Genomic DNA, 21,147 nt, shown 5'->3' with positions numbered 1-21,147 from the left:
AAATTTACAGGCTCACACTTCTGGAATTCAGCATGGATGCCTGACCCTCAATGTTTGACATCCACTGCTAGACCAGGCACAGGAAAGCATCCTAATGTGCTAAGGAATCTGTATATCTACATCATGCAAACAGACTTCTAGTGCAGAAAACAGGGAATTCAGGAAAACAGCCTACTGACCATGTAGAGTACCAGCCAGACCTCTGGTGCCTCCTGCTCTGTGCAGAAAGGTGCCACATGGTCCTAGACTGTGACGAACATGAGCCAACAGCAGGGCACACACAGTGTGGGCCAGGTGTTACAGGGAGGCAGAGCCATTGCACTCAGGCACTGACATGTCTCAGGGATGAGAGGGAGCCAAATCTGACCTTAGGCTCCCGCAGGAGCTAGCACTGGAATTCTGCCACCACTGGCCTCCCAACATTAACTGCAGACCCTCCCCAAAAGACTCGTTAGCTGCACAAAATATCTCTGCTGCCAATGTTATCACCAGGTAGGATAGTCTGCAGGAGGCTTGTGAACAGCCCCTAAACCCAAGGACATCACCCTAGACCCCATATGCCTGCTTCAGGCCAGCATGAGCCCCACTAGATTAAAGCCCTGCTCTGTGAACACAGCAGGGCTGACCGGGAAGCTCTGAGCACCAGCATCTCCATCAGAAGCAATGTGCTGGTGCCAAACACCCGACACGAGAGATCAGCAACAGCCTAGCAGGTTGTTCCCCTGCTAAAGCAAACAGGGAGCACATGAAGGGTATTTAATGTGGCCAGCAGACCAGAAGGATAACCTAGTAGTACCGTAAACAATAGAAACATTAAGCTAGACCTGGCTGCATGTGATCCCAGTGCCCAGGGCCTCCAGCATGAACAAACTGCTTGTGCCCTGTCTGATCTCACTACTTTTCCCTCCAGGACTTCTTTTCCATCTGGAAGGATTCCACTCCAAGTCAAGTCTGAGCAGAGTGGGAGGGGCTGGCAGTGGTTCATATTAGAGCTATGGCACACAAGCTCTGCCAACTCAAGCAAGATAATGCTCCCCAAGGCACCTGGGATGGAGACCTCGTCCCACACTGAAAAGGACTCTGCTCTCATCCAGCTCAGGCTCAGACTTCAGCACCTACAGAGCCACAAAGCTGTGCCATCAACCTGCCAAGCCCTACCCCAGGCAAGACAGATCTTCACTGCAGCAAACACCTTTGATACATGCAAAATACTGCACAGCAAAATGCTCTGGGGGATGGAGCACAGGACACTGATCCTCTGCCTCCTCTCTGCTCAATCCTGCCACAGCTATGCTCACTGATGTCTGGATGATACTGGAACTAACTCACAGTTCCAAAACCAGGCAGATTTCTGGGAAGTGTGCATGTGCACACACACACAGACCTCGCACGCACACACACACACAAGCGTGCTGCAGGGAGCACTGCAGGGTACCTGAGAACAAGGAAGCCATTGACACTGAGAGGCCGTTCTTGGACATTTGAATCAGGTTAGATCCATCGTTACCATCTGTATAACATGGTGATGACAAAACAGTTGACTTCAGTGCTTTGGCCAGGCCAAAGAGAAAGGGCACAATACAAGAGCAGCGCTCACACGAGGAGGGCCCAGAACTGAATTTGCACACCCCTCCGTGGGCTTCAAAACCTCGCCCTCACAGACTGTAAGGAGGGGCTTGCTGTTTATAGTCAAGGGACGAGAAGTTTAAAGCTGGAGACTGGACTGCTCCATCTTCTTTTTAAAGATGGAAGTACTGCTGAGAAGTAAGTCATCCACCTCGGAGGATGAAACATGGCTCTGAAGGAAAAGGATACCCAGGGACACAGACGTGTCCTGTCGGTGATAAGCTCAGCCACCCAAGCAGAGACTACAGGTCAGGATGTTACCAGCACCCACCACCCAAGAGGTAAGTGGTCAGAGCTATGGTTCCTTTTCCCCAGGGAGGAGAAGAGCAGGATGGCAGCTCTCCCACCTCTCTCTAGCTGTGACAGCCACTATGTGGACCAGGCAATGAGATGGAAACCACCTACCAGCCAGAGGCAAGAAATGCTACAGGGTTACAGGGGGCTTCGAAGGAAAGTCATGCCACCACATGAGGGAAACTGGTTGCTCTGTTTATACTCAGCTCAGCCATCTGTTTGGGAAAAGCCATCTCGAAGGCCAGAGGGACATGCTCTTCTTCAGTGGGACTGACCTCAATACAATCACACCGAGGAGAAATCTGTCTCTATGCAAGAAGCCAACACAGCCATTCCCTCCTACCTCGGATCTCGTACTCCTCCACATCCTCTGCAGAGCCCGAGTCAGAGAGCCGCATGGAGCCGTGGGAGCTGAACTGGGACCCGCTGTCTGTTGCCACAAGACCTGGGAGAAATGCATCACAGGCAGGTCATCAATGGAAGCAGTCTGGAGGGTCACTGACTGCTATGGTAGAAGGGGATAGCAAGGTACAGCCAGGGAAGGGAGGGATGGAGCTCAAGGATGGAAAATGCTAGGGGTTCAAAATGAAATTACATTCCATAACTCAGTGCCCGCAGCACAAAAGTGTTATCAATGTGCAGTATGGGTCCCATGTGGCCTTCAATAACAGCAGTTTCACAAATCTCTGCACCACCTTGGTAGCAATATGACTGTTTCCCAGGAATGGGCAGGAAGACAGGATGCTTAGGATAGGTAACAGACAGAAAACCCACATCCCACCAGCTGATAAGCCCCAAACACATCACCCACTGTCTGAGCCCATTTCCTGGCAGGCAGGGAACCGACTCGTGCGGATCTGCTGGCGCCGAATGCGAATCTTTTGTTTAAGCTCCTGGATCTCCTTGTCACTGTCTTCTTCCTCCTCCTCCTCCAGCTGTCGGCTCATCATGTTGCATTTCATCAGCTCAATGGCAGCGATCAGGGACTCTGAGATGCTGAAGTGGGCATTCTCCTGCAAGGCAAGAGCAAAAGCATTCAAGGCTATACCGTGGACAAACTAGGAAGACTTCATAAAATCTTCCCCACCTATGACAGGAAAGAGCTTATTACTCATGGATGGTGGTTGAAAGACCTTAATCCCTGTCAATCCCACAAAATATGACTTCTATGAGGACCTAGAAAATAAAGCCTTCTTGGGCACCAGAATACTCACAAAACACAAGAGGCATCCTACAAAGAAGATGTGCAACACATCCACTCTGGAGGTCAGCACGTGGGCCCTGAGGAGCCCTAACATCTTGAAAAGATGTTGTGTATATGCTGGACAGGCAGATCCTGGCTTCCAGACACCACCAAGGAGCTCAACTTTGAACTTCTGTGCACAGCTCTACAGCAGAAAATACCATGGCATTATCCTCCCCACAGAGTGAAGTATACCTGAACCTGCAGAAAGATACATTCTCTAATGCACATAGGCTGCTGCTGCTTCCCTCACCTTTTCCAGGTCTGCACAGCTGCCAAAATCCTGCTCAGAGAGGTAGCTGATGAGGGACTGTCCTTCCGAGGGTCTCCTGAACATCCCTTCCCCTGAGCTCAGATACTGTCCAGAATCTAGAAAAGCAAGAGACAAAGGCATGAGGGAAGGACCTGCTGCTATCTCCATGCTACCAAGCCGAGCCAGTATCCCACAAGCAGGTGCCAGCAGCTGAGGCCACCACAGCTGATGGAGGAGCCTGACCAGGAGCAAGTGTCCCCACTAAGGCTGGCTGTACTCACCATACTCCATGTAGAGGGAGCTGGGTGTGCTCAGTTCACTGCTCTGGGTGGAAGCAGAGACCGGCCCTCTCCCTCCAGCTGGATCGCCATGGGACTCTGGAAGGGAAGATGACACCAGGCACACCTCAGTATCCCAGAGGCATCCAGCCATTGGACAGGGTGAAATGAAACAGGCTTGGCATCACACACGGAGGCACAAATGGATAGAAACAAGGAGAGACATCTTCCTGCTCCATGCCACAGCTGAGGGCAAGCCCAGGAGGGGGCAAAACTAGAAGGGCATTTCAGGCATTAGAGAGGGGGAAGGAAGGAGAGAAGCTCATGAGAGCCATGGAGCAGTCGAGTCCTGAGCCTTCCTCTCTTTAGCCCCGACTAGAGCTGGGGGACACAATAGGCTCCAGCAAGTGCCTCTTGCCAGCCCCTTCTTCCTGCTGGAACATCTCTGAGGGAAGAGTTAACCCCCAGAACAGAGAGTCAGGAGAGGAGATGAGGGGAAACCTCATCTAGTAGTTGACAGATCTGTGGGTCTCCCAGCCCTGCAAAACAGCCTGGACACCAGTGTAAGGGGGCACCTGAAGGACAAGCCAGGGTTTCCTGCACACAACCCCCGGATGCAGTGCTCAAGGTGACTTACACGGGCTGTGGGCAGGGCTCTGGCCCACGCACACACTGTGGTGCAACTCCCTGCCAGACTGAGCCGGTAGAGACTGCCAGGAGCTGGCCTGAATGGAGACCAAGAACAGATGGTGCCCTACGGAGAGCCACGGCCCCAGGGAGCACCTGGACAGAGCAGCTGGGTGACAGAGGACTGCTGAAGGAGACTAAAAACACCCTGACTGAAATGGGACAGGAACAAACAGCTCTGGATATGGGGCAGGTCCCAGCTCACATCCTGAGCACAACAGAAGGGCAACCCTGTCCTCTCAACCTCCTATTCATTTTCGTTCTCAGATTTGTGCTGTAATTCTGAGGTGGACGGAGGCTCCTGATCCCACCAACACCAGCCTCTCCCTGCCAAGACCCTGAAGCAGCAGTCACCAAGATGGGGCCTGGAATCAACCCATCCCACAGGCTGGGAGACAAAGGAGACCTGTCAGGGTGGGAGGCTCTCACAGCTTTTCGCTGCAGCCTGGAGGGTGTTCTGCAGCCCCCTCAACACAGAAACCACCTCATGGGATGGATGCCTGGGGGATGCCACATACAACAGAGCCTAGTGCTGAAGGGTAAAGCGAGGCATCATCTGCTAGACTAGGACATAGGGTTGGACACATCTGAGTGCCCACAACCCCCAGGGAGGACCCTTCCTAGCCACAGAACCCTTGGCACCCAGATGTGAACTTGACAAACCCAGTGCCACTGCTCAACAGATGCAAAACGAAACAGCCCATTTTTTTTGAGCTGCTGGCTCTTTCTGCATGGGGGTCACAGGGATGTCAGCACCCAGCACCTTTGCTTAGGGGAGAACCTGCCCTGAGTCCAGAAGAGCATCTGGGAGTCCCAGTTGTGGGTGCATACACAGCTGGAACTCAGCCAACATCAAAAGCCCCTGTGCCACAGATCCGCTAAATCAAAGGGAAAATAAGATGTTCAAGCCCCTGCCTGTTTAGCTACCAGACCTTATTTCATAGGTGAGAGATGAAACCTCTCCTGGCTCCCAAGGCAGTGGGTGGAGGGAAAGGCAGGGGATGCAGCTCAGGGACTCGGTGGCCAGCACTCCCTAATGCCATGCAGGGGAACTGCAGGCACACTTCTGAATCTGGTCCACTGCTCCCAAAACCCAAGCTGGGATCTTCAGTCAAGTCACATGCATAAACCTGACCACACTTCAAAGCATCAGCTGAGACACAGCAAAGAAAGAATGTTTTTGGTTTTCTAAATGGACACTAATGGTTTGATGGCAATCCTGAACTTGATGCAATGATCACTAATGAAGGGCTGTTATACTGGCTCCCAAACCTGCCACTGGATCTTCTATTATAATGGTGATATCCCTGAGGCCTCCTGGGTAGACAGAGGAGGAGAAGGGCAGCATTAAGAGAGAGAAAACAGAGACAGACTGGTTACTAATCAGCAAGGTCCTCCACTTATCCCATGTTCTGGTGGAACAGAATCCCTCAACTGTTTGTTCCCTCACATCCCACTCCCTGTGTCCCCATGCATTCACCCGCTCAGGAGCACAGGAGGACCCGGCAGGTTACCAGTGGTATGACATCCTACTAGTAGGATGAGCCCAGGCCTACCCCAGTGCCTTGCCATGGCCCCATGCCCCAGCCCAGCAAGGCCAGTGGGGAAGCAGGACAGCTAATGCCACAGCACCACTGCCATTTTCTAAGATTTTTTTGGTAAAAGCTGCCCATACCAGTAACAGTCTGGTCCAGGACATTCTGGGAAGGAATATGTCAGCCCATCGTTCCAGTGTGGAGCAGGTAAGCTAAGGGAAAAGACCAAATTTCCCAACCATTTGTCCACTGCTCCTCTCTCCAGTCTGAGCTATGGAGTCAAAGGGGTAGCCAGTATCAGCCTCCTGGTACCAGGGACTCCCACACCCAAAAGCCATACGAGAAAAGCTGTCCCATTACCGTGCAACTTCCCCGAAGCCACGTTGGTGTCAGAGTGTGAGCGCACGTGGCTCTTCTTGAGGATGCCCTGTGGAGCTGACAACTGTCCCTCCGAGAAGCTGGACCGTCGCAACAGGCTCAGGCCCCTGCTTCCACCTCCGCTTGCCCCCTGCTCCCCCAGGGATGATACTGAGTCCAGCTTCTGGGAGCTGCTGGAGGAGAAGAGTTTGGAGCTACTGCTCTTGGAGCTGTTGGTGCTGGCACTGCTGCATGCCCGGCCCCGGCGTCCCAAGTTCCCGATGGCCAGGTATTCCGGCCCATCATTAACATCACTCTGCGGATCATCCTGACTCCCTGTCCAAGTATCCTCGCTCTGGCTGGTGGTGCTGGAACTCATCTCGCTGGCTGGAGAGAAGGGGTCTTTGGGTGAGGGGGTCTGGGTGACAGAGCCAGGCTGCTCCAGAGTGGACCTGCCCTCGCTGAAGGAGGAGGACCGAGTGGACAGGCAGCGCTCCTGGGGCTGGCTGGAGTTGGAGCTGACAAAGGAGCTCGCTGGTCTCCTGTCTGGACAGAGGCAGGAGCACGATGTCACACACTCTGGCACAAGCAGACCAGCACGCCCACCCACTACAGGCAAAGGCCAGGGATCTCCCTCCCATCATAGGCAGAGATCTCCTCACACACATCCACCACAATGAAGAGCTGATAAAAAGGTAAAGTCTTTTCTGTGTCTACCCTGAGCTCCCCAGCCCACCCTTAATACCAGAGAGGCCAGAGGAGGCTGGATGGTGGAGGCTGGAGGAGGACCCAAAGCAGCGCGGCTGGGTGCAGCCAGCAGTGGGGACGTACGGGGACCCAGGGAGGGCTGTCAGGCTCTGACTCTTGGTCACTGGAGACAGATTGTCACTCCTCCTGGTAAGCTGAAGAGAAGTGGAATCATTAATAAATCAGTATCTATGGAGCTACATGTCAAAGGAGCAGCAACACAAAGGGATCGACCTGCGAGTGCCTGGTCACCAGCCAGCAAAGAATGCAGCAGCCCTGGGCACAGGAGGATGGGGAGGGAAAAACATGGCAGCACAGAAGGGAAGCGGGTCTTCGTTAGCAGCTACAGGACAGGCTCCTGTTGGGAAATTACCATGCTCTCAGTGAAATGATCCAGGCAGCCCAGTGCTCCAGGCAGATGGCTCTCGTGTCCTTCAGCGTTGTGGTCACACATCTCTCTTGTCTCAGCAGAAGGGTCTGACGCGCACAGGGATGGTAGTGACGTTCCAGCCAGCTGAAAGAACACAGCCCCCATTTAACAGAGCCTCACTCACAGCTCCTCTGGGGAGCTCTGTGCAAAGAAAGTAGCTGCTGTTCCCCTCCTCTGGAGAGGGGCAGCTGGCACAGGGCTGTACAGGGGGTCTCTGGTATAATCAGCAGGAGTGGACACGCAGGTGTCCTGGGGCATTGCCCATCCCCTCAGAGGGTGACTGTCCCTCATGACCAGGCAGCTCTGCATGCTGGCCCTGAAGCCTGGGACTGTTGGAGAGGGCTTTAGAGGTGCCTCTTACAAGGAACTGGTCCTCAGGTCCTCTACTCAAACCCTGGAAGCCAGCCTCAACCAAGGTTCCCCACTACAGGCCTCACACAGCCATCCTGCCCACTGCGACCCCTGCCAGGTCACACAGGCAACACAAGCACCAGTTCCCTGCTCTCCTCCCATCTTGGAGCAACTTTTGCTACTTCCAAGTCCAGCCCCTTGTCCGAGGGCTCTTTGTGCCCTGAATGTGACCTTCCAGGAGCAGCCACAGCCAGTCAGTACCTGGGGAGAGCCAGATGTAAAATTGCGACCTCAACTCACCATGGAGGTGTCGATCTGAGCCAGAAGCCTGGGGTTGTTCTGTTCAACAGCTTCCAGGCACTGCAGCATGGCCGTGACGTGGGCGTCACTGAGCAGGAAGGCAGTGTCTGGGGAGAGAAAAATGCTGCTCGGGGGAGTCCCTCTCACCCACGTGCTTTGACACACCGGTTGCTCACATGCAAACCAACTTTTCTGCTGTTCCCTCTCACCCCCCACAGCTTGGAACCACCACCAACTAGATATTTTCTGAATAAGAAGGAAAAGGCCCGCTGCTCTTTACCTGCATAGAACTTCCTGATGTACTGCCGGTTCCCCAGGAGCGGCCTCAGCTGTGCCGACAGGCAGTGGCACTGCAGGCTGTGCTGCAGCCACAGCTGCGCGATGGCCTGGTCTCCTGGGCCCTCTGGGTCACGCTGGTCACTCTCCTGCAGGCTGATGAACTGGAAAGGGACATCAGGCACAGGTTAAGGCATGCAGAGGCAAGCAGGTGAGCAGGGCTTGTTCCACTACATGGCTTTGGTCCTCTTGATAACAGCAGCTTTGTCACCGTCAGCGGGAAGGAGGACATGTCCCAGCAGCTCCCCAGCCACCAGGGAGGCAAAAGCACCAGGCAGGAACAACATATCAAAGGTCAGCTAGTGACCAAAGTCCTCTGACAGCCACCAGCACAACAAATTTCTCCTGCACACTCTCCCACCCCTGTGTTTTGCCTCTGACCTGGAGGAACCCCTGGAGGAACTCCTAAATCCAACCTGACCCCAGTGGTGACAGTCATGTTCTTGCTGACACATTAATTCCAGAAGGTTATGACAATGCCTGAGCTGCTGCAGCCTGAAGAGCTGGTCTGGAGTCACACCCCACATCCCCCCAGCAGCAGGCTGGACACAGGGACTACGGACTACCAGTGGTCAGTCCTTTGTGCTCACCCATGGCAGGGATCATGGATGTCAGCATGGGGCAGCCAAACACCAGGAGTATCCCTATGTGCCAGTGGTTGCCAGAAGCCAGGAATGGGAAAGTAAATGCACGGTGAAGCCACAACCCAGAAACGGGACAGCCCAGACCGTTAGAGGCTTGCATAGATGCATGAATCACCCCTGCTTACACACAAGCACTGCTTGTGCCAGTTCCCTTGGTGATGCCCGCTGCACCCGGCCCAGCCGAGCTGGAGACTGGCCTGGGGGAAATAAGCAGACGATTGTCTCAGCCCAAGCCACACTGAGTTCCCAGGACACGGCTTGTACCCAAACACACGGCTGCTTCAGCCTCCACAAGCCCTGGAGCCACTTTACCCACAACAGCCAAGGCACCACTACCCCACTGGTGAGGCTCACAGCCCAACTGCCCCCTCCCCTCCCTCTGGGCACACCAGGCCACCCCACCAGAACCCACCTTCTCCAGGTGATGAGCAGAGCTGGGACTCAGCCAGCGAATGTCCTTCACAAACTGCCAGTAATCCTTCTGTCTGCAGCACACCTGCCCGGGACAGGGACAGTTAGGTACCATATCCCAAGTCCCAGTTAAATGACAACATTCCCCATTAGCCCCTTGCTGCCATGAGAGGATGTGCTGCCTACCTCAGTTTTATTCAAACAATGAAGTTTTTTTCTTCTTAGTTATTCTTCCCGTTAGAGAGGAACTGCAGCAGAGTTGCTGTTTTCCTCACCACCCTATCGGGTGTAAACACAGACCCAAAAAATCTCTCTTCAACAAAAAGCTGATTATTTTACTTCCATCTCTATTTCCTCTTTCACAAGTGACAGAGGAATGGCTTCTGCTTTGTGGTTTATTTGGTTTGGCAGCAGGGGGGGAGTAGCTTGTTTTTTTTAAGACTACAAAACTAATCCAGCAATTTTAGTTCTCTGGACTGAATAGGGCTTTCTGGACAAATAAATTCAATCAAAAGTTTAAAAACGTCTAACCCCAGTTCTCTCAACATCTACATAGGGATTTTTTCACCTTTTCCTTTTATTCCTAGTTGTAAGCAAAAAAGTTGCCAAGAAAATAATGAGTGAAAGGAAATGTTTTGCTGGAGCAACTATGAGAAAACTGCTGTTAGGAAGCCTCCCTTTGCATCTCTGAAAGCTTGACTGGTGTCACACATGCCTAAGCAGGGCAGACAGTCCTGAGTGGAAGAGCTGTAAATGTAAAAGCATTAAGGAAAGTAACATACCATCCTGCTTTCCATGATTGGCATGAACTGTTACCAATATCAGACATGTATAAATCATTCACTTCCTGAAGCCTATTAATAGCGAATCTATCAGAAGGGAGCACTGCACTCCTCACATAGAAAAGGTAGCTTCTCTCTCTGATGATCTCCCAAAGGTCACACCACTGGGGACTAACAGGAACAGAGCAGCACATTAACGAGTGCTGGCTGCAAACTTAATGAATCCAGCAAGCAAAGCTCCCTGGTGGTACAACCTGCCAGCCTGGCTCTTCCTGGAGGTTTATTAGCTTGGGTGCAGCACTGCATAGATTCAGTTTTCCTGACCCTGAACCCAGCTGGCCCGTGCAAGCTGCCTGGAGCTCCTCTGCATGGCTCTCTTCTCTCAGTGTGGCAGAGCCACCGATGGGAAGCCTGTCCCTGGGCATCCCCTGCAGCCTTTCTTCAGCTTTCCCCTGTAAGTTAATTGTGCTGCTAATTGCAAGCTGAAAGGGAGATCTTCCGGCCTCTGCACACAACTGGGAAAGAGAAATTCTTCCAGGCAGCCATGAAAGGGGTAAAGGCTGGGTGAGCAACTGCAGGCACAACAAGAGCCTGGAAAGAGTGATCCCATTCACGCAGGGCGCGGGTTTGGCTGCCAGCTCCTGTTACTAACACAGCTAACCAGAAACAGTAAAGACATGAGGTTTCTCTTGCCAGACCTCACTGGGGACTTGTCCAAGCGCAGATGATACGGGGCTGACTCACTGCAAATGCAATTTAAATGTTTGGCTACAGCAGGAGGAAAGGAGAGAGGAGTGGCTGCAGTAGAGGGGGCACAAGTACTTAGAAAAACCATATTGAAGGTAGATGAGATAGAAACAACATGCACCCAGGTCTCTCTGACAACCACAGCACTTGCCAGGCAAGCTCAGTTGCTTGGACCATTTCCCACACTGCCACAAGCACTGTAGCCACTCTATGCTATGAGAACAGAAGTGAGCTGCAGCAGACAGGACTGCCCCACGTGCTAGTGACAGGCACCAAAGCTGCTACAGACAGACAGACAGACAGCCATGCTGGCAGGACAGAGTCCTACCTTGTCGTGGATGAGCCCATGGTAGAGGATGCTGTGCATGTCTCTGCAGAGCCGTTCCAAGCCCCCATACTTGGACCAGACATTTGGGTTGCTGATGGACACCAAACCTTCCACTGTGGTCTTCAAGTTGCCGAGCAGCTTCCAATGCTCCTTCCTGCAGAGGAACACAGTAAGACACATCAGAGATACAGCAAGAGGAGATTCACAACAGGAACATGGTCTTGCACTCTTTCCAAGGAGACTCTGGTCAGGCTGAAACCTTCAGTGGTCCAGAAGCCAGCAAAGGTGAACTAAAGAACTTTACTACTCCCTGTGGTCAACATGGTTTGTGGACAACAGGCCATATCATAATGATTCTTCTGAGGACTGGTAGCCACCACCAATGTGGTCTCAGGAGACAGCCAGAACAAAGACTGAGCAAAGACTGAACCAAGACATTGGCTCCTGCAATATACCACTTGCTTAGTATGGCCAACAAAGCTGGAGGACACCTTCCCAACCAGCCTCTCACTTGCTTCACTCACGTGCTCTCTCTATCAGGGACTGCTGAGAGCAGCAGCCCCTCAGGAGTACAGCAGCTCTGAGGGAGGGCATGATGTCTACCAGATCTAGCAGAGACTGGCCCCTCTACACCTGTGTTTACAGAGTGGCTGAGAAACACACACTGCATCGAGCACTCCAGCCCTTCAGGATGCACAGGTGCTCCACCCCCAGGGAGGTAACACTGCATCTGCATCTCTCCCTCTGGAGCTGCGCTCTAGCCCCCGAGCTGCTGTAGGCAGAAGCTGACTTTCTTGCAGAAGCATTCACCATGTTCTGGACAGAGATTAGCAAACTGCTGGTGTACTCTGGAGCGTGCACAGCATTTCATCAATATCATCCCCCTCAGCTACCCAGCATACAGCAAGAAAGCACCATTATCTACCACAAAGCAGGAGCGATGGTGCAGAGAGGTAATGCCATTTGCATATGCAAAAGCAGCTTTGGGGAAGAAAGCTTTGTATGACTGAGGTCCCCACTCAAGCTGCTTGACACTGTTGCCAGAGGAACAGCAGCTGTCAAAAACACATATTCAAACAGGAGCCACTCTCTCAAGAAGCAACAGCAGTGTTGCAAGGTATAGTTAGGAGTGTAAATATCAAAATAGTATGCTTCTGCAGGGTTTGTAACAAAGGCACTCAAGCTGACACCTTAGAATGAAAATCCAGCCTTCCAACTGGCAAGAAATAACCCAGTGTTTCAGCTGTTAATCCCTTCCACAGCAAAACCAAAGTGGATTTCCAAAACAAAAGGGAAAAAAAAAGGAAAACAAATTAAAATAAATAACATTATTTAAAGCTGCTCTCATTTTCATCCCTTGGGGATAAAAGTGTGGGCCACATACTTCTGGTATTAAAAACAAAGCTTTTCTCACCAATAACCTCTTTTCGAGACTAGTTCACTACTGCCAAACTGATCAGTTGAACAAGCAGATCATCAAATATTGGCTCTACTTCAAGACCCCCATCACTCCCCCTTCCTCTTCAGGGAAATCTCACCACTTTCAGCACCCATCTAAGCTTAAACCACACAGAAGCCAACCCATCCCACCAGCAAAGCCTGTCGCCCTGTCAGCACCGGAGCTCTAAACCAGAGCATGCAATGTACCTTTTTGTTCATGATGTACTTAGACTTAGAGGCACAGTCAGGGCTTTATCTCAGGAGAGACTGAAGAAAAATGCACAGATACAAATCAAAGACAGCTTCCTGAAGGAGATAGAATTCGGGGAGACAAAAGAAAAGATCCAGCCCTTCTGAATTTATGTGCTTTTCCCATCCCTGCCCTGAGGGCTGCAGATGCTCTTTGTCTATGGATGCCCAGAGAGGCACTGCCAGTTCCTGGTCAAAGAGCATCTGCAGCCAGGGAGATCAAAACCAGCTCCTCCCTAAGATATTTCAACACTCAAGAGCTAGGAAATGCAAGTGAAAGCTCAGCCACACTGTTGATATTCCAAATCAGTGAGTCAGGGGAACTCCCTCTCATGTTGTTTCATGCTATATAAAGCAAGAAATGCACACAAGGATGTGAGGGCAGCATATGCAGAGATATGCCTTTCCAAATGAACAGTCTCATTAGAAGAGTTGTGCATCTCTCAAGATGTAGCAAACCAGGAGCCAACAGAGTGGAGTCAGGGCTCCCTCCCAGCACAGGGTAACTAAGGCTAAGCAATCCTCAAACAAAATAACCTCGAAGTGTTAAAACACTGAACACAGAAGCACTTAGGGAATGAGTGGCACAATGAAAGCACCTTTGCAGAGGTGATGTAGAAGTTACGAAAAGTGAATTAAATCCTTGTAGGACAGTAAGTATCCTATGGGACTTGTTGGCCCAAAGCAGTTCAGAAGCTGTACACACAAGACCCTTCTGATACCCAAACCCTAGCTGTTTCTGGGCTGGAACATGCTGGAAAGCACACAATGACACAAGGTTGAAGAAATGAAGACCCATATAGTTGGGTGCAGGTGGCAGGGAAATTGAGAGAGCACAGCTAACCTCATTTCATTTTTGACCAGACTCATTGGCTAACCCTGTAGGGTTTGCTCCCCTCCCACTGACAGAGCCTGGGCTTCATCTGCCAGAAGGAATGGAGAAAGCTCAAATCCCAGCTGCCCTCCAGTTCCCCATTTCAGCAGGTGTTCAGAGCACTGCTATGAAATCTGTTTGATTTTTCCTGAAGGAGAGTTCTCCTTTGCTAGTGCTATAGAAAGCCTGACATGGGGTAAGGTCAAGTCATATCATATCATGCACCTTATTTACAGTAAGGTCAAAGTGAGAAACACACCCCAGAGGGTCACAGTACACAAGCAGAGCCTTCCCTGCAAGAACCACACGTGCTTCTGCTCTCCTGTTTCAGCAGAGCCTGGTTCCCCCTGCCAGAAGGACCAAGGGTGCTTGCAGGTGCCATGGATGGTGGAGTACTGGTGAGACCTCAACCACATCCCTCTCCTCCCTTAAAGACAACCTCTGATCCAGCCTCCAATTTTAACCACCTGCTTCATAAACTTGGCTCTGGGCCTCCTTTCCTTACCACCACAAACTCCATCTTCAGGTACAGCAACATCAACCTGCTGTCAGGAACTGTCCCAAATATAACTCAACCTTTTGCACTGGAGTGATAAAAGACAGAATCCAGCCTTGGAACAAGAAATGGCTTAATGCCACTGCTGCTGACATCAACAGGGAATGCTGCTTGCTTTCCTCAAGGCTTTCTCAGCCCCTCCGTGCCAGCAAGGGTAGGAACTTCTCTTGGTCCAAGTCAGCAAAGGTGACTCACAGCAGAGGCAGGGAGCCATGGTGTTGACTCAGGTGGACTTCTTCATTTAAAATAAAACCAAGCCCTAATTACTTTCCAAAACAGAATCACACAGGTAGCATTCAAAAATAGAAAATAGAAATGAAGCTCATCCTTCTTGCAAACAACATCTGCTGTGTGTTTCCTGCGCTCTGCAGGAGGCACCAAGCAATGGCTGCTTGAATCCTGACCTCTACCTGGAGGACTCCCTCGATCCTTCTTAGCACACTGAAGAGGTCGAGCTGAGGATGCCGAGGTCATGGAGGGACTTCTGACAAATCTCCAAGGACATTCCTGTGCTGGCTGTCAGTTCCTCCTGCAGAAACCCAAGACTCCACGTAACCCGCCGCTGCGCAGAGTCTGCTCCCGCCTCGTCGTCCCCGGATCTCCCAGACAACCAGCAGCCCCTTCCCTGGGCTCCCCCGCCTGCTCCTCCAGCAGGCTCAGCACTGCTGGGAAAAGGGATTAAAAGAAAGCCAGGCTTCGTGCAATTCATCTGCAGTCACAGGGAGTGGCTGACGAGGCAGGGGAAGCCAGATGAGCTCTGCCAGCCCAGCAGGTCAGCCCCGCAGTGCCAGGCAGGGACAGCCAAGCAGGCTGGCTGGAAAAGGGGCACGCAGGGTGGCTTGCCCTGTTCTAAAAGCTTGCACGGATACAGAATGGGAGGCACAACCAAGACAGGTCCCCTAGCAAACACAGCCCATGATGACACACTCTTGCTCTGCACTGGCAAAGGATGAGGGAAGAAAAGAGGAATTAAAGGTGTTTTTTAACCTTTTCAAGGCAGATAACTTTACCTGCTCATCCTGGCTAAGCCTCTCACAAGCAGGTGACCACAACCTGTAGACCCAGGACACTGTCCATCAGGCTTTGATCTGCACAGGACTCATCTGTGACAAGCACGCAGGCAGCCAGAGGCAGAGACAGGCAGAGCAGATCCCCATGGCAGCCACCTCCCTGGGACCACCTGCTCATCTAGCACAGGTTCCCTTTAGGGACCCTCTCCTCTGGCCCTGCTGTCCCTGGGGGCCTTGCTGGTGCCAGAGCTGAAGGCAGCAGCTCTCTGCCAAACTGCCCAGCTGACCATCCCTGCTCTCCCTGGGACTGCTGTATCCTCTGCACCACCTGCCCACCACCCTGAGAGCCCTGCTGTGTGCCTGGCAGGACAGCACTAACCTTCCTGCAGTGCCCCCATGGACACGGGTGTCACAGCCCCTGCTCCCCGATGCAGTTCAGACCTGCTGCTTAGGAGGAAAAACCCAGCACGAGATCCTCATTTTCCTCTCCCATGCTGGCAGGAGGATGGACTTCAGCAGAATAACTTTTGCTTCTGCGTTTCCTGTGATCCATGGGAAGATGGATCCAGTGACCTCTATTCTATTGCTATCAGTCACAGCCACAATCCAGTGTGAAATGACACCTCACCGGGAACAAAAACACTGAACCCACCGCACAAAGGACAAGGCAGTACAAGGCCCACGTGGGATCGTCCCCAGGGCATCACTGCCATCCAGGAGAACAAGCAGGCCCCCACATGTGCCAGCACTGTGGAGTTGATACCCTCCTTGTCCCTGAGGGGGTGCTGGGGGTGGTAACACCTCAGCCCTATTAGTCATGACATGGTAGAGTCTGGTGGTGCAGGCCTTGCACTTGCAAAGGCATGAAAATGCACAAAGATAAGTCTGGAAAGACAAAGCAGTGAATGCAGTCAATTCCTTTCGCCTTTCAGAGCCTGCTGGGTCTGAAGCATTAGTAAAGAGTGAGAACAGCTCCAACTGTGCAAATCCAAAGGCACCCCAAACCTGTGCTATAGCTTTAAAGGCACCGGTAGCATTTTCCCAGCTGATATGGCAAGCAGGAATAGCTGAGCCCCTCAGATAAGGAATGCTTCTCTCCCATATCAAGTTTCAACTGCTCCTTCTTCCCCAGGCAACACTCCCAATGTCCGTCCAACACTCATCCTGTGCTTGTGAGCACAGGAGCAAAACCAAAGCACATGCAAAAACCTGAAGTAAATAGGACTTGTCATCAAAACACCTCCAGGAAACAACCTCTGCTGCTCTTACAAACGCTAACAAGGAGAACCAGGCCTGAAGCACAAATGAGGACCATGCAGGCAGGCGAGGTCACTGTGGCCATGCTCACTCCCAGCCACAGGGGTGGTGCAGGCACAGGACCTCGCCTTCGGAGACTTCTGTTCAGCACCTGGAAGAGAAGGTGCAGCTGACTGCCAGGAGGGTAAGGAGACAGGATCCCAGATCAGCGAGCTGCAGAGCCACCAGAGCAGGGGCAGTGCAGTGTGAGGGTGGGCTAGTTTCGCCCTTAAGCTCAAGGTGTCCAAAGGAGAGGCCCGGCAGCTGCTGTCCTGGCCAGGACTGATGGGGACCACAGTGCAGAGCATCAGGCACCGAGGGCACGCGTCTGTGGCCATCACTGTCCCTCCAGTGGCAAACACACTCCGGCCCAGCGTGGGTGATGGCAGCCACACTCTGCTCTGACAGCCCATTCACCGTGTGCTTCGTCCCACTGGGGACGCTGCAAGCACCAATCCCACCCATCCCAAGGGGTCTGTTCCTTCCCAGATCGCTCCCAGGTACCTCCGCACCCGTGCGCTGGCGCTGACTGTGCACACGCACTCCCACACACCCACGCAGGACGGGAGCTCCCCGGGGGCACCCCCAGCGCATCCCCGGTGCTTCCCAGGCACCACGCGCGCGCCGGCCCTGCAGCCACCCGTGTTCCCGCACGCACATCCCGCGCTCCCTGCCGCGTCCTACATAACTCGTTACTGACCCACGCGTGCACACACAGGACCCTGCCGCCCCCGGTGCCAGCGCACACGGGCACTGACACCGCCCACCACACCCGCACCCCGTGTCACGCCTCCCGCGGGTTCCCACGCGGGACACTCACACCCGCCCCCGGTGCCACGCGCTCCCCACGGGCACCCACGCGGGCCGCGCCGCCAGGACGCCCGCACCCCCACGCCCGTGTCCCGCCTCCCGCGGGCGCCCAAGGCGGGGCCGTGTCCCGGGGACACTCGCGCCCCCCGCGCGCGTCCCGCCCCCGCGGCCCCACCTGCTCTCCGCGCGCCCCGCGTGGGGCCCGATCTCCATCGCGGGCGCGCGCGCGGCCCCGCCGCAGCCGCGACACCGTCACGTGGGGGCGGTGGGGGAGGAGAGGCTGCCCCGCCCCGCCGCGCCCTCGGACTACAATTCCCGGCGTGCCCCGCGGCCGCCCGGCGCTCCCAGCGTCGCGGCGGACTACAACTCCCGGCGTGCACGGCGGTTTCGCCTCAGCCGCCCCCGCCCCGCAGCTCTTGGTGTTCCCCGCTGGCGCCTTCAGAGAGCGGGTTAAAAACACAGTAACTGCTGAGATAACCCTCACCAAACCCTGCGTAGCACGTGATGAGAAAAGCGTGACGGCAGGGAAAAAAAAAACCAAACAAAAAACCCCCAAAAAAACAACGTGTCCCTGAGGGGCAGCTCATGCTCTGATCACACCTGCAGGGACAGAGGAACTGGAAAGAGGGTTCTCCCGTCCGCTGCAAGGAGGGTGTGGGAAATACAGCAGAATTGGGTGCGCCTTCCACTGAAATGCAGTGAAATGAAACCTGAAAAAGGAAAAAGTGATGCTGCTGCCTTCAGACTGAGAACAGTCAATGACAAATAGGAGATGAAACCCAAATATGTCTGCAGTTGTCTGATGGCTCAGAAACCAAAGCTACGTATTTTACAGAACCACAGAATCAACTAGGTTAAAAAAGACCTTTGATAATCATCGAGTCCAGCCTAAGAACCAGCCCCAAAACTTATTACAGCCTGTGGGTGCTTTAGACACACAGTGTTCTTACAGTGGATACAAACTCAGCATGGCTGAATCATACTGGACTTCATACAGTTAAAGGACTGGTTCTTTGTACTGTCAGTGCCATGTGGAAACTTTGACTCTTGGCTGGATGCTGGCACAGTCCTGAGAGCCACACAGCAAACCAAGAGCTGATATTTGCATGGTTGCCTTCATGATCCCCACGGCTTTCCAGTCATTTTGAACACAGAAGGAAAATACTCTTCGGAAGCAGAACTTTTGCCTGGTTTTCTGTTGTGCTGAGCAGCAGATACCTGGTGTCCTGTTTGGATAATAAATGCAACCCATGGATGTGGTAAACTGGATTTTTTCTGATTTCCACTTGTCACGAGGGCAGTCAGCAACTGTCACCTTTGCAGTTCCCATGTTTGTTTGGGGTAAACAGAGCATTTGTTTATTGGTGTGATGCAGTTCCCAGATGGAGCTGCACCTTACAGCATCACAGGAATTTGGTTTAACGCTTTTTAAAAAATACATCTTTTGGCACCTCTATTATTAGTAGTTGTTGGTAATCTGGCAATAGCATCTTTGCTTTAGAAATGCAGCCTGATTATAAGAACCTCAAGTTCTACTTGTCATCAATCACTTGTCATCCAATCCCACTTGTCACCTGGGAGAAAATGTGTAAGTTATCAAATCCATCAGTCCATCTCCATGCTGCACATGGAGAACACACAGAATAAAATGGGATGGAACTGTCAGCCTCCAGCACTGTGGTCACAAGCTTCTCCTGCTTGAAGGGAAAATCTCTCACTAGCCAAAGGTGTCCTGTGACAGTAACTGAGCCATTCTCTTCTATACAGTAGGAAGCAGCAAGAGGAACATCCAGAAGCATGTTATTTGCCTTATTTTAATGGGAAGAGATGCCTAGAGTGTACAGGGAGACAACAAGGTCTTGTCAACAGTCTGTAGTGCAGGACACAGCAGAGGCCAGAAAGCCTCTACTGACTCATTCTTGCCTTTCATGATAACACTCCTAGAAAGATCTCCCATTCTAAAGGCCTGTACAGTGTTTCAGTGCAGGTGCCTCCCAGCACAGGACAGAGCTGTGACAGGGATTACACACACGGGAGCTCATTGTGTGTCAGGAACTCAGGGTATTACACTTGTCACGGAGTGTTTATTTTAGCAAATGTGCATGTGGCGGAGTGGGCAGTTAAAGAAATGTGGGAGTGTTTCTGCTGCCAGGAGGTGTGTGCAAGGTCGGGTATGGAAATATTTATTCCTGCCCAAGGGCACTTGCAATGCAGTCCCTGGAGTTTCAGTATGGAGCTCTCCCTCCGGAGGCTGGTGGGCAGACCATAAAACGAGCTATCCTTGGTGGAGAGCCTGCTGAAGGCCCAGGGAGAGAGAAGACACCTGTAGAATGGCAGCCGCAGCACAGCTCCCAGGGAAAACGGGGGGAGATGTGGACAGTAATGCCAGGTGACCACTGTGAGAGGGGGAAATGGATGTGGGTGTTCCTTTCAGCATTTACTGCCTGGTTTCTGAAGGAAGTCTGTCCTCTGCAATCGCCTTGTCTGCCCATCTGATCCTTCCTTTACTGCCTCTGGAACTCACTGACCAATTTCAACCAAGCATGAGCAAGACATAGAGATTTCAGAGATAATGACTATCCCTTAAATTAAATAGAGTGTCAAAGGAAGGAAGTGCCGCTCTATAAAATATAGGTAGATCCCAGCTCTGTTACACATAACTTCCTTAGCAGCAGCCAGTTCTCCACTAGGGATGTGTGCACTGCTGACCCCTCAACAATACCAACAGCTCCAAAGAATGCAAATATTCAGAGAGGAAGGAAAGGCTTCACTGGATTCCTTGTTCAAAAAACAAAGTTGTTGATTTCCCTTCTGAATTTCTCAATCATGTGATTCTAACCAAAGGCTGGATAAGATAACAGCTCTGAAAAGAGCCCAAAGAGAACAAAATGTCCATGGACACACTGTTCCAGGTTTAAGTACTAATTTTAAGCCTTCCATGATATTTTTAAATAGGAACCTGGTTTGAACTCTGCCGTTTGACATTTGGAAACATATTTCTGCTCAAAACCACCCTGTTTTGCTGTTCACAGTACAGGTTATTTGTTTTTATTGCACTGGGGTTGCAGGCAAAGGCATCTCACGTTCAGCTTCCCAGCTGAACACCCTTCCCTACCCTGCAACATGGAATGGTTTGGGTTGGAGGGGACCTTTAGAGGTCATCAAGTCCAACCCCACTGCCGCAAGCAGGGACACCTTCAACCAGATCAGGTTGCTCAGAGCCCCATCCAACCATAGCTTGACTGTTTCCAGGGGTGGGGAATCCACCAGCTCTCTGGGCAACATGTGACAGTGTTCTACCACCCTCACTGCAAAAAAATTCTTCCTTATATGTAAAAATATTCTTCCTTATATCCTTATATATATATTCTTCCTTATATTATATTCCAGTTTAAAGCCATTATCCCTTCCCTATTGCCACAGGCCCTGCTAAAAAGCTTGTCCCATCTTATAGGCCCATTTCAAGTACTGAAAGGCTGCAATGTGGTCTCCCCGGAGCCTTCTTTCCTCCAGGCTGAACAACCCCAGCTCTCTCAGCCCTTCCTCATAGGAGAAGTGCTCCA

At 52.2% G+C, this 21,147-nt stretch overlaps 1 protein-coding gene across 7 annotated transcripts in view; it reads right to left on the bottom strand.

Moving 5' to 3' along the window:
- RUBCN (rubicon autophagy regulator) overlaps positions 1 to 21,147 on the bottom strand; it is a 29,709-nt gene that overhangs the window by 8,055 nt on the left and 507 nt on the right. Inside the window, exons 1-14 of one of the 7 annotated variants that reach the window (XM_051781618.1) lie at positions 17,760 to 17,858; positions 11,350 to 11,503; positions 9,494 to 9,577; positions 8,382 to 8,541; positions 8,102 to 8,208; positions 7,394 to 7,534; positions 7,019 to 7,175; positions 6,277 to 6,819; positions 5,654 to 5,698; positions 3,698 to 3,793; positions 3,417 to 3,532; positions 2,732 to 2,933; positions 2,264 to 2,365; positions 1,436 to 1,510 (exon numbers count right to left, since the gene is read on the bottom strand). In XM_051781618.1, coding sequence (XP_051637578.1) covers positions 1,436 to 1,510; positions 2,264 to 2,365; positions 2,732 to 2,933; positions 3,417 to 3,532; positions 3,698 to 3,793; positions 5,654 to 5,698; positions 6,277 to 6,819; positions 7,019 to 7,175; positions 7,394 to 7,534; positions 8,102 to 8,208; positions 8,382 to 8,541; positions 9,494 to 9,577; positions 11,350 to 11,503; positions 17,760 to 17,797 — 2,020 coding nt within the window. In that variant the 5' untranslated portion in view covers positions 17,798 to 17,858. Of the gene's footprint in view, positions 1 to 1,435; positions 1,511 to 2,263; positions 2,366 to 2,731; positions 2,934 to 3,416; positions 3,533 to 3,697; positions 3,794 to 5,653; positions 5,699 to 6,276; positions 6,820 to 7,018; positions 7,176 to 7,393; positions 7,535 to 8,101; positions 8,209 to 8,381; positions 8,542 to 9,493; positions 9,578 to 11,349; positions 11,504 to 14,878; positions 14,998 to 17,759; positions 17,859 to 21,147 lie in introns of those variants that run through there. The other 6 variants (XM_051781620.1, XM_051781613.1, XM_051781619.1 and 3 more) reach the window with 6 other exon arrangements.

The sequence above is a fragment of the Manacus candei genome, unplaced genomic scaffold, assembly GCF_025592945.1.
Source record: "Manacus candei isolate 608988 ecotype Guabito, Panama unplaced genomic scaffold, ASM2559294v1 h1tg000015l, whole genome shotgun sequence".
Taxonomy (NCBI): domain Eukaryota; kingdom Metazoa; phylum Chordata; class Aves; order Passeriformes; family Pipridae; genus Manacus; species Manacus candei.
The sequence above is the reverse complement of the archived record's forward strand: the minus strand, read 5'-3'. Positions and strand labels throughout refer to the sequence as shown.